At 43.2% G+C, this 13,708-nt stretch overlaps 1 protein-coding gene across 1 annotated transcript in view; it reads right to left on the bottom strand.

Annotated features, from left to right (window-relative positions):
* Positions 1-13,708, bottom strand: part of DST (dystonin) — a 925,809-nt gene that overhangs the window by 118,799 nt on the left and 793,302 nt on the right. The window contains 2 exon segments of the mRNA XM_029595689.1: positions 2,023-2,249; positions 4,225-4,456. Coding sequence (XP_029451549.1) covers positions 2,023-2,249; positions 4,225-4,456 — 459 coding nt within the window.

Here is a 13,708-nt window from a genome sequence, read left to right as displayed (position 1 = left end):
TCGGGGCCATGGCTCGGGAAGGCGAGGGGGAGTTGGAACCTCCAACGTGCACCTCTAGTGGCTGGACCAGAAAAAAAATCCTGACAGGAAAGAAATTAAACAACTTACCCTGGCCAGCTACACGAGAGAGGCAGAGACCAAAGACAGCAAACAGACAGGTCGATACAGTAAAGTGTGCTTCGTCGGAGCGCACTGTCAGCCTGCTCTGGACACGTGTTTTCCCTTACCCCTTATTCAGTAAGGGGAGGAAAACACGCGGCCCACCCGCGGCACCTAATAGCGCCCTCAACATGCAAATGCATGTTGATGGCCCTATTAGGTATGCGCGCGCGATTCAGTAAGTAAAATGTGCAGCCAAGCCACACATTTTACTCTAAGAAATTAGCGCCGACCCAAAGGTCGGCGCTAATTTCTTCCGGCGCCAGGAAAGTGCACAGAAAAGCGGTAAAAACTGCTTTTCTGTGCACCCTCCGACTTAATATCATGGCGATATTAAGTCGGAGGTCCCCAAAAGTAAAAAAAAGTAAAAAAAATAAATAAATAAAAATTTGAATTCGGCCCGCGGCTGTCGGGCCGAAAACCGGACGCTCAATTTTGCCGGCGTCCGGTTTCCGAGCCCGTGGCTGTCAGCGGGCTCGAGAACAGACGCCGGCAAAATTGAGCGTCGGCTGTCAAACCCGCTGACAGCCGCCGCTCCTGACAAAAAGGAGGCGTTAGGGACGCGCTAGTGTCCCTAGCGCCTCCTTTTCCCCGTTTTTCCCGCGTCACCTCATTTAAATACTGAATCGCCCGCACCGGCGAGGGGCCGGTGCGCACGCCGGGAGAGCGGGCGTTTGTCCACTCTCCCGCGGTCTTACAGTATCGACCTGAGAGGGAGAGAGAAACAGGTCTGATTGCAAGTTTAAAATGGAGATCCTGTTTTGTTTTTTTTGAACTAGGAGAAACTTAATTCCTCTACAACACTGCAAAGGAGAAGGGAAAGACAAGAAAACTTAACAGTGTGCTGGGGAACCGAGGTTCCCCTGCTCCTATCTGCTGGAGTCAGAAAGATACTGAAGAGGGATAGTGGTGTGTTGGCTTATAGGGCAGCACTCTCTGAAGTTTTTGTCTGACTCCATCTGCTGGACGGGTGACATAACCCACCGTCTGGACTCATCCAGGTACATACAGGGAATGCAGTTATTGTTACATAATTATGTCTGGGTAAGTTCCTGCCTACCAACTTCATACTTGAAGCCAGAAAGAAATAAAACTGACATGAGCAAAGGCAGGAAAGGATAACTGTCGTACTGCCATGCATAAAGATCTGAAGATAAAATTTCCATCATATTTTCCTAGTTCATGCCTAGAAATATTTACCCTTTCTGATGAAGTAATGCCTGTTTGTGTGCAGTTTCTATCTACATGCAAGACTATGTCTGCATGGTTACAGGTCCTTTGCATTAAGATCATTATTCATGGACTATATTTTCACCATGTATGGCCTGTTGGTCTAGAAAAAAACATCTTGAATCTTGGTGTTGGGTTTAAGTTTGGCTTTTAATTATATTTTCTGTTTTGGAAGGAGAGCAATTTCAGCAGTATCTCAGGCAAGCTTAGGTTCTTATCAACATGCCGCCAAATTATGATTTTATGCAGAAAACAAGTTCTGCTTTCTTTGAAACACAGGGTTGTGTTATATTTCATGTGATACCATCTTAGATGTTTTTTTGGCACGATGACTATATTTGGAATGGAAAACATTTTGGTATAATGCATTGAGCTCTGCAGAAATCAAGGTTAACTCATTTAAAGGAAGGAAAACCCCCAGAGCACAACAGACTTTCCTGACCAGGGCCAGCCTGGTACGGCACAAGTTATCAAGTTTGCAGTTCAGTCAGCTTTAGCTTTGGGAGAGAACGGAGTCTGATTAGGGCTCTGTTTTGTGACAGATGTTTAAAGATTCTAGTTGCACTACAGATGGGCTTGGATTTAGCTCTCGTTCCATCTTTGTTTGGGTAAGATGACTGACATTCCACTGACCTCCGCAGCTTCTTGCTGTTGTTTCACTACAGAGGGGTCCACTCCAGGTTCTTCCAGATCACGAATGAAGTCCTGAGTATCTTTAACAGTGACTATAAGAGCCATGTGATCACACCAGAACTTTTCAGCCAGCTCTATCACATCCAGCAATTTGGCCTCTCTTTCTTCTGTCAAGGCTTGGATGTCCTCCCAGATAAAGACCATTTGGTCAAGTTTATCCTGCACAGCTACATAGGAAAAAGGGCTCCATTTACACATAAACAATTCACTCTTACACAAGCAGTCCATGTTTTAATAAATTGGAAATGTGTCAAATGCATGGGTCAACAGCAAGCATGCTCCATTTTACATTTTAAATTGCAATTATACTGCTTAAACTTCATAAGAATTGATTTTAACATTATATTATTTTAACTGTTGAGCTAGCTCACTAAAGAAATAATGTCCTTTACCCTCTTGTATAGAAGTCATCAAGACAAATGTGATCACACTGAAAAGTTGCTCTCTGTCAAATTAAAAAAGTCACATATTGCTACCATACGCTGGTTGGGGCTGCACATGCTGCAGAGGAGTCCCAGCTATCACACAATGGTACGAGAGCCCATGACTGCAGAGCTCCAACAGGAGCCCTGGTGTATGGTCCCCTGACTGAAGACTGTCACTGCAACCACTGAACTAAGAAAGGTGGGAGAGGAATACAAAGCAGGGGGGAAGTCATTGGGTAGTTGCAAATGAAGGCTCGTGGTGCTCGTAGCCCAACAGAGACTGTTCTGGTTGAGCTGGAAAGCCAAAGGAAAGAAGGAAGAAACTGCCAGGTCGAATACCACAAAAGAAATGCAGTAAAGGTGTGCAAGGATTGAGGCTAGGGACTGCTTGGCATCATATAGTTTGACCTGCAAGTCTAATACAAACTTATCACCTCTTTGATTATCCTGAACTGACTGACCAGACTAATCAATGTAATCTTATTTTAGTAGGGGAAAAAGTTTGAATCTGGTCTGTATGGTATTTTTTTTTTTTATTTCTTTGTTTTGCATGTGGTCTCAACATAAAAAGGTTATAAAAACTGTAATGATTATTTATTTATTTACTTACTTTTATATACCGGTGTTCGATTTTACATATCACATCGGTTTACATTTAAACAAAATTTGCAGGAACTTATGCGTTACCTTTGTCAAATACATTAAACATTTAAATATGGGGATTGTTAACAAGGGATATAAAAGAATATGGGGAAAGGCTAACACTACAGGATGCACGAAGGGATGCACAAAGGGGAGTGCATTATAAATTCAGATTTTTGTCCAAGCCAAAGTCCTAGCTTCTGGATATAAAAAAATTTCGTTTTGACAAAACATAGCCCGGTTTAGAAACAGACCTTCTAAACGTGCATAGAAATAAAATGAACAGCCTGTCCCAACTCAAGTTTGAGTCTGCTGTCTGACATGGGTCAGAGTCAGGCTATGGAGACTCTGTGCTTGAAGCCAGGATAGGGAGGAAGGGAAGATGCCTGCCACCACGATGGTGACCCCTGCTAACCAAAAGAGTGTTTCTGCTAATAAACCTTTGAAGGAGACATCCCCCAGCTCTCCATATTCCATCTGGGGTGGGGGTGGTGTGGATCTATAAAAAGAACACTAAAAAGATAGGGAGAGGAAGAATCAACATTAACTATTAAAACTAAGTTATTATATAAAATGGAACAGCAGTTTTTTACAATTTTATAATTCACTTTCTTTTTTTCTCTTTACCCCCTACTGCTGTTTGCTATGTAAAGGGATGAAATTGTTCTAGTTTACTTTTTTAATAATTATGTAATTAATTATTCCCATACTTTTTTTCCTCTTTTTTTTTTTTTTTTTTAACAGATCTGGAAAAATATGGAAAGAAATGATTTTGTTTCTTTTCTACATTCTCTGATTTCTTGACTGTCTTTGAAATGACCATGGCAATCTGTCTTAAATGGACTAGAAACTTAATTTAACACTGTAATGCACTTTTTAAAATACATGTACATTTGTTAAAAACAACAGACAGTGAGCCAGTAAAAAGCGCCTGCATATCAAGCTCCGTTTTCACATCTCGCAGAACTGCAGGGCCAAACATTTTCGAAGTAAAGCAAACATCTGAGCCAATGAAATAAAATATAGTTGCAATTATCCACCTGGAAACCAAATGCCTGTCAGAAAAATGATTTACCCTTTGCTGAGATATCCTTATCAGCCCCCTCAGAGCGAGCAATCATTTCCTCTCCACGCTGATTTAAAGTTTCATACACTGGCTGAAGTTTTTCCAGCTCTACTGCCACATTCTTGTTTTCACTGATCTGCTCTTTAATCTTCTCCACCTCAGCTGAGATGGAAGGAGGTTGCCTTAAACGTTCTGCTATGCGCTCCAGGCTCTCCAGGGTTGGATCAATCTTGTCATGGAACTGGGGGAAGAAAACAGTTTGTAGGGACAGGATAGCACAGATGATCGACAAGTATTCATGATCATTTCCAAAAAAACGCAGATAAAGTAAGTTTCTACATCTATAAATAGGTTCCATTTAATTTTAACATACCCAGAGTACAAAGTCAACATTTCTCTAATATCATTCATTTAATTAATAGTGAAAGTGGATTGCAGTTACACTGATTGAACAGCACAGGGACACATGGTCACCAGGGCAAACCTACATAAAGTTGGTATGGACCAAAAGTCATTATGACCTGTGAAATGAGCTGGTAGTCTTAGTCAAATTTCTAGTAGACGTGTTCCCATTACTAACGGATATAACCACAACTGGCACCCTCCTCGTTCCTAGGTTCAACAGAGAGGCTAAGCATTAAATAGGCATGGATAGGGATTTACTCTTTTGTGCCTTCACAAACCGTTCCCCATAACTGTTTAGGAAAACATGGGTTGTCTTTGCAGCTATCCTGTCTGCGTCATTAACAGAGGACTCTGGTGTTGTCAAAGCAACTTTCACAAACATTAAATGAACTAAATATTTTTTTTATTTTAAAGATAAGCAGATGAATGCAGTTAATAAAGTAGCTACCATCCTTAACTTTGATACTTGCTATTCATTTTAATATTATTTAACTGAGTCACTAATATATAAATTGCATTCTGTGACCCATGTTCTGTCGGTTTAGAATACAAATGTATCATACATACAGACCGATGCAATAAAGTCCACGTAAAAAATGTGCGTCCAAACTGGGCGCCCGTTTTTTTTCCTGTGCGTATATTCACCTCTCGAGTGCTCAATGCAATAGGCAAATGAGGCACCGCACTAAAAAGAACGTGCTAGGGATACATTTTATGTTCCTAGCATGTCCATGTCATTGGGCACCCAGGAGAGGTGGCTGTGCGCAGGTTAGGAAAACAGACGCTCAGTTTTACGAGTGTAACCAAGACCAATTTCTGGGTTACTAATAGGTCTTGCAACATTCTAGGTGCAGTTGGGGAAATAAAAAGGAGAGTATCCATTCATGGACAGTCCTCCCACTGGCAGAGCTGTAATGGATACCCTTGGTACTGAGGTTTTATAGCAGAGCTCTGACATAGGCTCTGGGGGCAGTATTATTTGGAAGTCAGAGAGAGAGGATTTAATTTCCTAAATTGGATTATGGGCCTACCTAGAGCCTCAGAAACCCTCAGCCTAACCCAGAGGGACCACTGCACAATCTAATCCAGAAGTGTGGATTCATTCCTGGCTTAATAAAAGACTAATGTACAGATAGAGGAGAAAAGATCTGTAATTCAAAGAGAAACTGCAGAGAATGTAGTATGCGATTTACCATATTTAATTCTGCCATTCGACGACAATCTGCATCAGTAAAGTATTACTTTGGACACTGCCTACATGGTCCGAGTGTGGTTTGTTTGGCACACAATGCACAGCTTACAGCAGAATGAGGGAGCTCCATCTAGTCACCCCATACTTGGACTAGAGAGGACTTCTTTCCACCCCTAGTCCGAAGCACCTAAACTTTACGATGGGAGAAGTAAAAGCTTCTCGACTTGTACCTTAAGGAGGGGGGTTACATAAAATGGCGCCCAATGTAGGGCTTGAAATACGAGGTGTGAAGACGGACAAAATTGATGCAAAGCAACTAGTTCAGCTACTTGGATGCTTAAGGGAAAAAAATGCAAATTTTACCAATATGGCTACCATTCCCACCAAACTCTGCCGCTCCCGCCAAAGAATACAATAGCAAGCAAGTGTCAAAAGAGGGGACACATCGCCAAATAAGTGTTGTCACCACCCAGAACAACATCGGTACATCAGCGCAACTTCATCACGCAAGCATCTCCGCACGAGACATGGCCTGCGCGGAGCAGATTCCCTGTGACGCAGTGGTTCTGGACACAGCAAGCTACAATACAGCTATGCAACGTTTCAGGGACAGACAAGCAGCAGCCACTATTCTAATCGTGGCTCAGATGAAGGGTCCTTCAAGCAGCAGAAAGCTCCCAGCAGTGCCAGATCGCTGGAGCGAGATGACCCAAGCAGGCGGGTAGTGTCTCAGCCTCTGCATATGATGCCTTTTTTTACCCCTTATGGGAGGATTAAGATAACCCTCCAAGAAGTCCAGACGGTGGGAGCATGGGAGTGCCGGCAGTGCTACACCTTACAGCCGTCACAACCAGTGCAACTACCGGGGTTAAGTATGCCAGCAGTGCGGCCCAGCAAATGGGCCGATACAGTAAAGTCTGCGGGAGAGCGGGCGCACAGGCCACTCTCCTGTGCGCGCGATTCACTATTCAAATTAGGCCCATCAGTAAAAACAGGCAAAAGGAGGCGCTAGGGACACTAGCGCGTCCCTAGCGCCTCCTTTTGGACCGAAGTGGCGGCTGTCAGTGGGTTTGACAGCCGACGCTCAATTTTGCCGGCGTCGGTTCTCAAGTCCGCTGATAGCCATGGGCTCGGAAACCGGACAACGGCAAAATTGAGCATCCAGTTTTCGACCCGACAGCCGCGGGCCGACTTCAAATTTTTTTTTTTACACTTTTGGAAACTTTCGGGACCTCCGACTTAATATCGCCATTAGCGCTAATTTCTGAAAGCAAAATGTGTGGCTTAGCTGCACATTTTGTTTTCTGAATCACGCGGGAATACCTAATAGGGCCATCAACATGCATGTTGTGGGCGCTATTAGGTTCGGGGGTTTGGACGCGCGTTTTCGGCCCCTTACTGAATAAAGGGTAACGCTAGCGCGTCGAAAACGCGCGTCCAATAAAGGGTTAACAGTGCGCTCCATTGGAGCGCACTGTACTGTATCGCCCCTAAAGTAATGAGAAGTAGAGGCCACTTGTCAGACACGGGGTCCACCAGCTCCCGCTCATCAGTGGGAACACCTCTGGGAAAAGCCAGAGGGCTGAAGCAGTCAGTCCAGTGGAATGCAGCCACCAGTGCCAGAATGGCTCGGGAGAGATTCACCATTTGTAAGCTAAGGAGCAAAAAACCTATTATGAATACTGTGTGCAAGCCATGAAATGAGTCATCATCTCCAGCTTGGGGGTTTCATTGGCAGGGGCCTCCCTGGTTGGAAGCAGCACCTCAGGTTCTGGAAGGCCTGAATCACCATTGTCAGGTTCCCTGCACCCAGTGAGGCATCAGTGGCATCATCACATCACAGTATACGGATGCTAATCGAATTGTTTGACCAAGTTCTACAGATGGATGTCTGAGATCAGTCCTGGGTGGTCCCAAGTAATTGCCTGAATGCAAGGAAGCTGTATAGAGCCTCTCAAAGCAGAGAGGTTGGTATGTCGCCAGGTTCAGCTGTACTTTGGGTTGTATTATCCATGTGTGTCCATGCACATTATGGACCATGTAGAACTGAATTGACATGAGTGACTGAAGGAAGAAGTAGATCATAACATTACCAGGAGTGCCAACGATCCCAACTTTTGACAGGCCCACCCAGATTATCCTAAAGAGGTGGCTAAGTGCATGAAGGAGATACAGCTGGGCCGCAGTATTAGAAAACAAGCTGCTGTTTACCACCATATCCTTGGGTCACCGACTGAGTACAGCATCCATGTACAGCTTTCTTGTGGAGTGACTATACTAAAGCCTCATCCTGATCATTATGAACCCTATCTTTTCTCGCTGTGGGCCAGGAATAAGTCAAAATCCTTGTTTCTCGAATACATAGTACACAGTGAGAATTTTGCCTTGTTGGAAAGGGAAAAGTGTTATAGGGGTTCATTGTGGAATTCTGCAGAAACTGTAATGTTTATATGAACATTTTTACTATTTTCTTCCTTGTAAGGAGGAATTTTACCTTTATTTGGACTGTGCTCGTCTAGGCTTAATACTCTACAATCAACCAGATGACCTGGCCAGTCAAGAGGTCTAGAAGAACTAAAGAATCTTTGCCCTCCCTGGTTGAGAAGAGACTGTTTCTATTAATTTCATTTGCTATTCCATGGATGGCTTTTCAGTAATAAAATTCTCTGAGTTTACATTTAAGGAAAATAAAATGTTGATGTTCTGTTTGGCAGTGCTTCCATTAAAATGTTGTATTCAAGTTGTATATAAAATGCACAAAAAAATCTTTCTATAAAAATTGAAGTAATGTTGTTGAAAATAGTGTCCCTGGTTTTCTTTGAAACTTGGTTAATTTAAAGTAACCTTTTGTTTTGCATGTTGGGTCCAGCAGCCCATCCGGTGCCTTAACCCATTTCTTTACAGATCGCACACCACAGTGGGAGCGATTGATTGGAGTTGAAAAGAGGTAACCATTTTTCTCTTCCCAAGTATTGGCAGAGACATGAGTTTATACTGCATGGAGAGTAAAGTGTGGGGGCCAAAGTGTGTTTGGTCCCCTCCCAGGGGACCAAGTGTGAGATTCATCTCCCCCTGAAGATGGAGTGCAGTGCATCTGTCAGTGTAACAAGAATGGTGAGAGCATTCTGTGCATTTGGGTCGTGGCAGCATCCACTGGTGGCCAGCTGTGGCAGAGCTGGCATAAAGTTGGTCTATTCCACTGTTCAATTTTACTTGTGTGCTGCTACAATGTATTAAGGTGATTTTCCCACCAGTGTGCTTATATGAAGATATTAGCCGTCCAGCATGATAGAGGAGAAAAGATCTGTAATTCAAAGAGAAACTGCAGAGAAGTATTAATATCTTAAGCAGGCTAAAGTTTAGGTCATGTTTTGTTACCATCCATGATACAGAACTTTCTTTAGGGAAACTGGTGCTTAGTGATCAGGACATTAGAAATAGGAATTGTTGTTATTTTCTACATGCTATCGCTTGCCAAATCTGATACATAAAAGTATTTCTGAGGAGAATACACGTTGGTCTTTTCCTTGACTTAGGATCGTAAGTAAGGTGGGAGGGCAGCTGGCAGTGTCTTGCAGGAGACAGGTCCCTGCACCCCTAAACCTGCTTACAGGACTCCTTTCTACCCCTAGTCCGAAGGACCTACACCTTGGGATGGAAAAAGAAGTAAAAGCTAGCCAGTGTTCCTTCCCTGAAGAACTTGCAATTAACTTTATGTCCCCTTTTGTACTCGACTTGTACCTTAAGGAGAAGTTACATGAGCATCTGTTTTCCTAACCTGTGCACAGCCACGGGATAGGAAAACGGACGCTCATAAATTGAACGTCTGTTTTCCAAATCCGACCACTGTGAAAACTTTTTTTTTTATGTTGCTGCTTTCTGTGGCTCCTCAGACATAATATCTGCTTTTCTGTTCAGGTTTTGGGGCACCTCAAGACTTAACACCAGCTCCGGGCTGGCGTTAATTTTTGAGGGTTAAAATTACAGGGTTCTCTCCCTTTTCGGTGGACCCATAAACCCATCAAGTATTTAGGAGTATACTTGGGACCGGACGTACAGAAGTTGTATGAGTTAAATTATGACCCTTTATTGAAGACTTTAGATCGAGATCTCTCCTGCTGGCATGGAGCATCATTTTCATGGTTAGGGCGTATAGCCACGGTTAAAATGAATGTCTTACCCCGGCTATTGTATTTATTTCTGACACTCCCGATATACTTATCTCCCGCATTATTGCGGAAGATGCAGAAAAAAATCTTTGATTTTGTTTGGAGAAAGAGACCCACCAAAGGTAGCACGTTCGATTCTTTTTCGCCCAAAAGTCTGTGGGGGCATGGGATTTCCAAATTTGAGCTGGTATTTTGCAGCTGCACAGATAAAAGCCATTTTGGATATTCATCGGACTACACCACCGAGCCCTTGGCAGGTCATTGAGCAGTACATGGTGGGAGATATGCCACTCTATGCTTTGCCTTGGCAGCCAAAATCTACATGGCGACCCGTCACCACCTTACCGATCACTCTCAGGATAACCCTGAAGGTCTGGGATACATGGCGACCTCATTTAGTAGGAGTGCAAAACTATCACCACATGTCCCATGTATTCCATACCACTGCCTTCCCGATTGGGCTACCTAAAGGGGCTTTCTCTATTTGGAAAGAACTGGGTTTGGTGCAGATGAGGCATTTTATTCAGCAGGGAACTATATGCTCTTTACCCTCTTTGTTACCCGCAGCACAGCAGACCTCTTCATATTTCTTGGAGCATGCACAGATTTCTCATTTTCTACGGACATTAATCTCCTATCATGCTCTTTCAGTTGGTAAGACTATGTTTGAAACCTTTTGCAGCACACAATCAGCCCTCAAAGGGGCAGTCTCCAAAATATATAAGTTGCTTCAAGGGTTGCCGGACAACAAACCGACCTTTATGTCAGCTTGGGAGATGGATCTCGGGCTGTCCTTAAGTTAAGAACATAAGAAAATGCCATACTGGGTCAGACCAAGGGTCCATCAAGCCCAGCATCCTGTTTCCAACAGTGGCCAATCCAGGCCATAAGAACCTGGCAAGTACCCAAAAACTAAGTCTATTCCATGTAACCATTGCTAATGGCAGTGGCTATTCTCTAAGTGAACTTAATAGCAGGTAATGGACTTCTCCTCCAAGAACCTATCCAATCCCTTTTTAAACACAGCTATACTAACTGCACTAACCACATCCTCTGGCAACAAATTCCAGAGTTTAATTGTGCGTTGAGTAAAAAAGAACTTTCTCCGATTAGTTTTAAATGACGATTGGGACCAAATCTTCACCAGGGCACGGCAGTGTTCTATGTCTGCTGCTCTTCAGGAACATTGTTTGAAATTACTTTACAGATGGCACTTTACGCCGGAGAGATTACATCGCATGTACCCGCAGATTTCCAGTAACTGCTGGCGTAATTGTGGTCAGCTGGGGAGCTACTTTCACATATGGTGGCAGTGCCCTAGAATCACACCATATTGGCAACAGGTTGGGGACTAGATTAATAGTGTGTTGGGGACAAATATTCTTATTAAACCCTATTCCATGTTACTGGATGACCAGATCACAGAGCTGTCGGGCCCCCAACAACGACTTTGTCAACAGATGTGTATTGTTGCCCGCCTAGAACTTGCTTGTTTGTGGAAAAGCGCTGATATCCCTCCAATTTCTAAACTGATCAACTGTCTACGATCCACACAATTACTGGAACATACTACTGCTACCCGATACAACAGACTACTAACATATTCCAAAATATGGGCTCCTTTCATCCAATGGAGTAGTTCTCACCCTTCCTGAATGCCTCTTCTGGCTATTAACTGACGTGCTTTGGACTCTTTGCATGTTATTTGTTAACAGTGCTCTTTTATGCTCTAATCTATATCATCCTGTTTTGTTTTATGCACTTTGGTCTAGCGCATCACTTTCTGTCTACTCTGGAGGTCGCCTTTCTCTCCTGCTAAGATTGGCTATGTTTTTGAATGGCTAAGTTATTGAACTGTTGGTAACTTGCGTCGTAACAAAAACCTGGTGGGATGGGGTGGGGGGGGAGTGGGGGGGGTGCAGTGCGGAGACATATGGTTTACTATGGTTTATAATTTTATTTGGAACTATGACACGCACTGTCCAAATGTTACCATATTGCAAATTGGGGCAATCCAATATTTTGTCGTTTTGTTATTGTTTTGCCAATAAAAGACAAATACAAAAAAAAATGTATGCCTCAGGCGCATGGTTATTTTTTATATCGGCGGTACTAGTTAATATCCTCATTAACATGGCATTTACATGTGATGAGTGCTATTATCTACTTGCTGGTTTGAATGGTTTGGATGCGCTGATCCCCTTATTGCATCAAGGGTTACGAACACGTATCCAACCGCTGGTTAACCTGTGCGCTAGTCTAAGTGCACGATATTGTATTGGCCTGATAGCTTTAACTGGTAGTAAATGATTGGGTTTCTCTGGAGGTTTCCAAGAGAAATAAGTTGTGGAATTCCTAGAGAAGACAAACTGATCAAGTAAGCCACTCTACAAAGGACAAAAAAATAACCACATTCTCTGCACAGTGTGGTGGAGTAGCCTAGTGGTGAGAACAATGAACTGAGAGTTAAAAATATTGCTTCTCCCACTGATGCCCCTTGTGACCTTGGGCAAGTCACTTTACCCTCCATGCCACAGATACCAACTTAGATTACAAGCCCTATCTGGGGCTTGGGACCTAGTACTCTGTGAGAAATATATGCATTCAACTTAAGTTGGATTATTTGCACGTTGAGAAATATATGCATTCAACTTAAGTTGGATTATTTGCACGTTTTGATACTTGTTATTGGACTAACAAAAGAATTATCCAAAAATGTTGTTGCACATGAGCTTTTGAGATCAACATCTGAAGGAGCCAATGTGTTCTCAAAAGTTCATATATAAAATTGTGCTCATTAGTTACATACCTCTGGCATTTTAAAAAAAACATGAGTGATCAGACAAAATGAGTCTTATTTTTAATGTGTTCAAATTAAACTATTATGCATTACAGAATATCACAATCATTAAACAAACAATAGCAATAAGGGAACTAATAAAATTGTCCTATTCAAAAGTTTGCATACCCTTAGCTCTGTAGGGAGATGTTTTACCACTGATTCACCAATTATGAATTATAATAGCCAAAGAAACATACAGACCAAGAAACTGACAGGCCCCAAGCACTGTCACAGTAAGAAAGAAGAAAGACTTACCCAGGTGAACTTTAAACAGCACTGTCATTGAGGAAAAGCAAAGAGGCCTTGCCCTGATACACTGAAGGATACCTTATCTGATGTGCTTGTTTGCATGTTCCTGTGTCAATAGGAGCAAAGCAGAGAGACAACCACTTAAGCTCCTAAGCAAGTGTCAGGGATGAGCCAAGGTGAGTCAATAGGTCAGAGAAACCCCCACCCTTAGAAGAAGGGGGGGGCAATCAGAGATGGAGGAAAATGCTAACACTGACAGACAGCTTGGCGTACAAATGTGGCAGTTCTCCCCCCAAAGAAATGGAGAAAGGGAAGACCACCTGTAATACAGCAAAAGACCCTCCACCCACCATGTGGTTATGCATGAGCTGATGCATATTTATCAGCTGGAAAGCATAAGACAGGGAAGCAAAGAAAGCAGAAAAATGAAGAGAGGGAGAAAGAGCACAAACCCTGGGAGAAAACCCAGAGAACAAGAACCTGTGCCGAGGTATCCCTGAAAGCAAAAGGTGGGCCAGAAGCAGACCAGCCCTCCCTGCTATCAAGAAGGGAGAAAACAAGGTGTGGCCAGATGATCGGAGAGAGGAGACCCCGGTTCAGGTGCGGAGCGTGACACAGAGTCATAGACGTGAAGGG

This window comes from Rhinatrema bivittatum, chromosome 3 (genome assembly GCF_901001135.1).
Source record: "Rhinatrema bivittatum chromosome 3, aRhiBiv1.1, whole genome shotgun sequence".
Taxonomy (NCBI): Eukaryota; Metazoa; Chordata; class Amphibia; order Gymnophiona; family Rhinatrematidae; genus Rhinatrema; species Rhinatrema bivittatum.
Note: the sequence above shows the minus strand (reverse complement) of the source record. Positions and strands in the feature narration are given on the sequence as shown.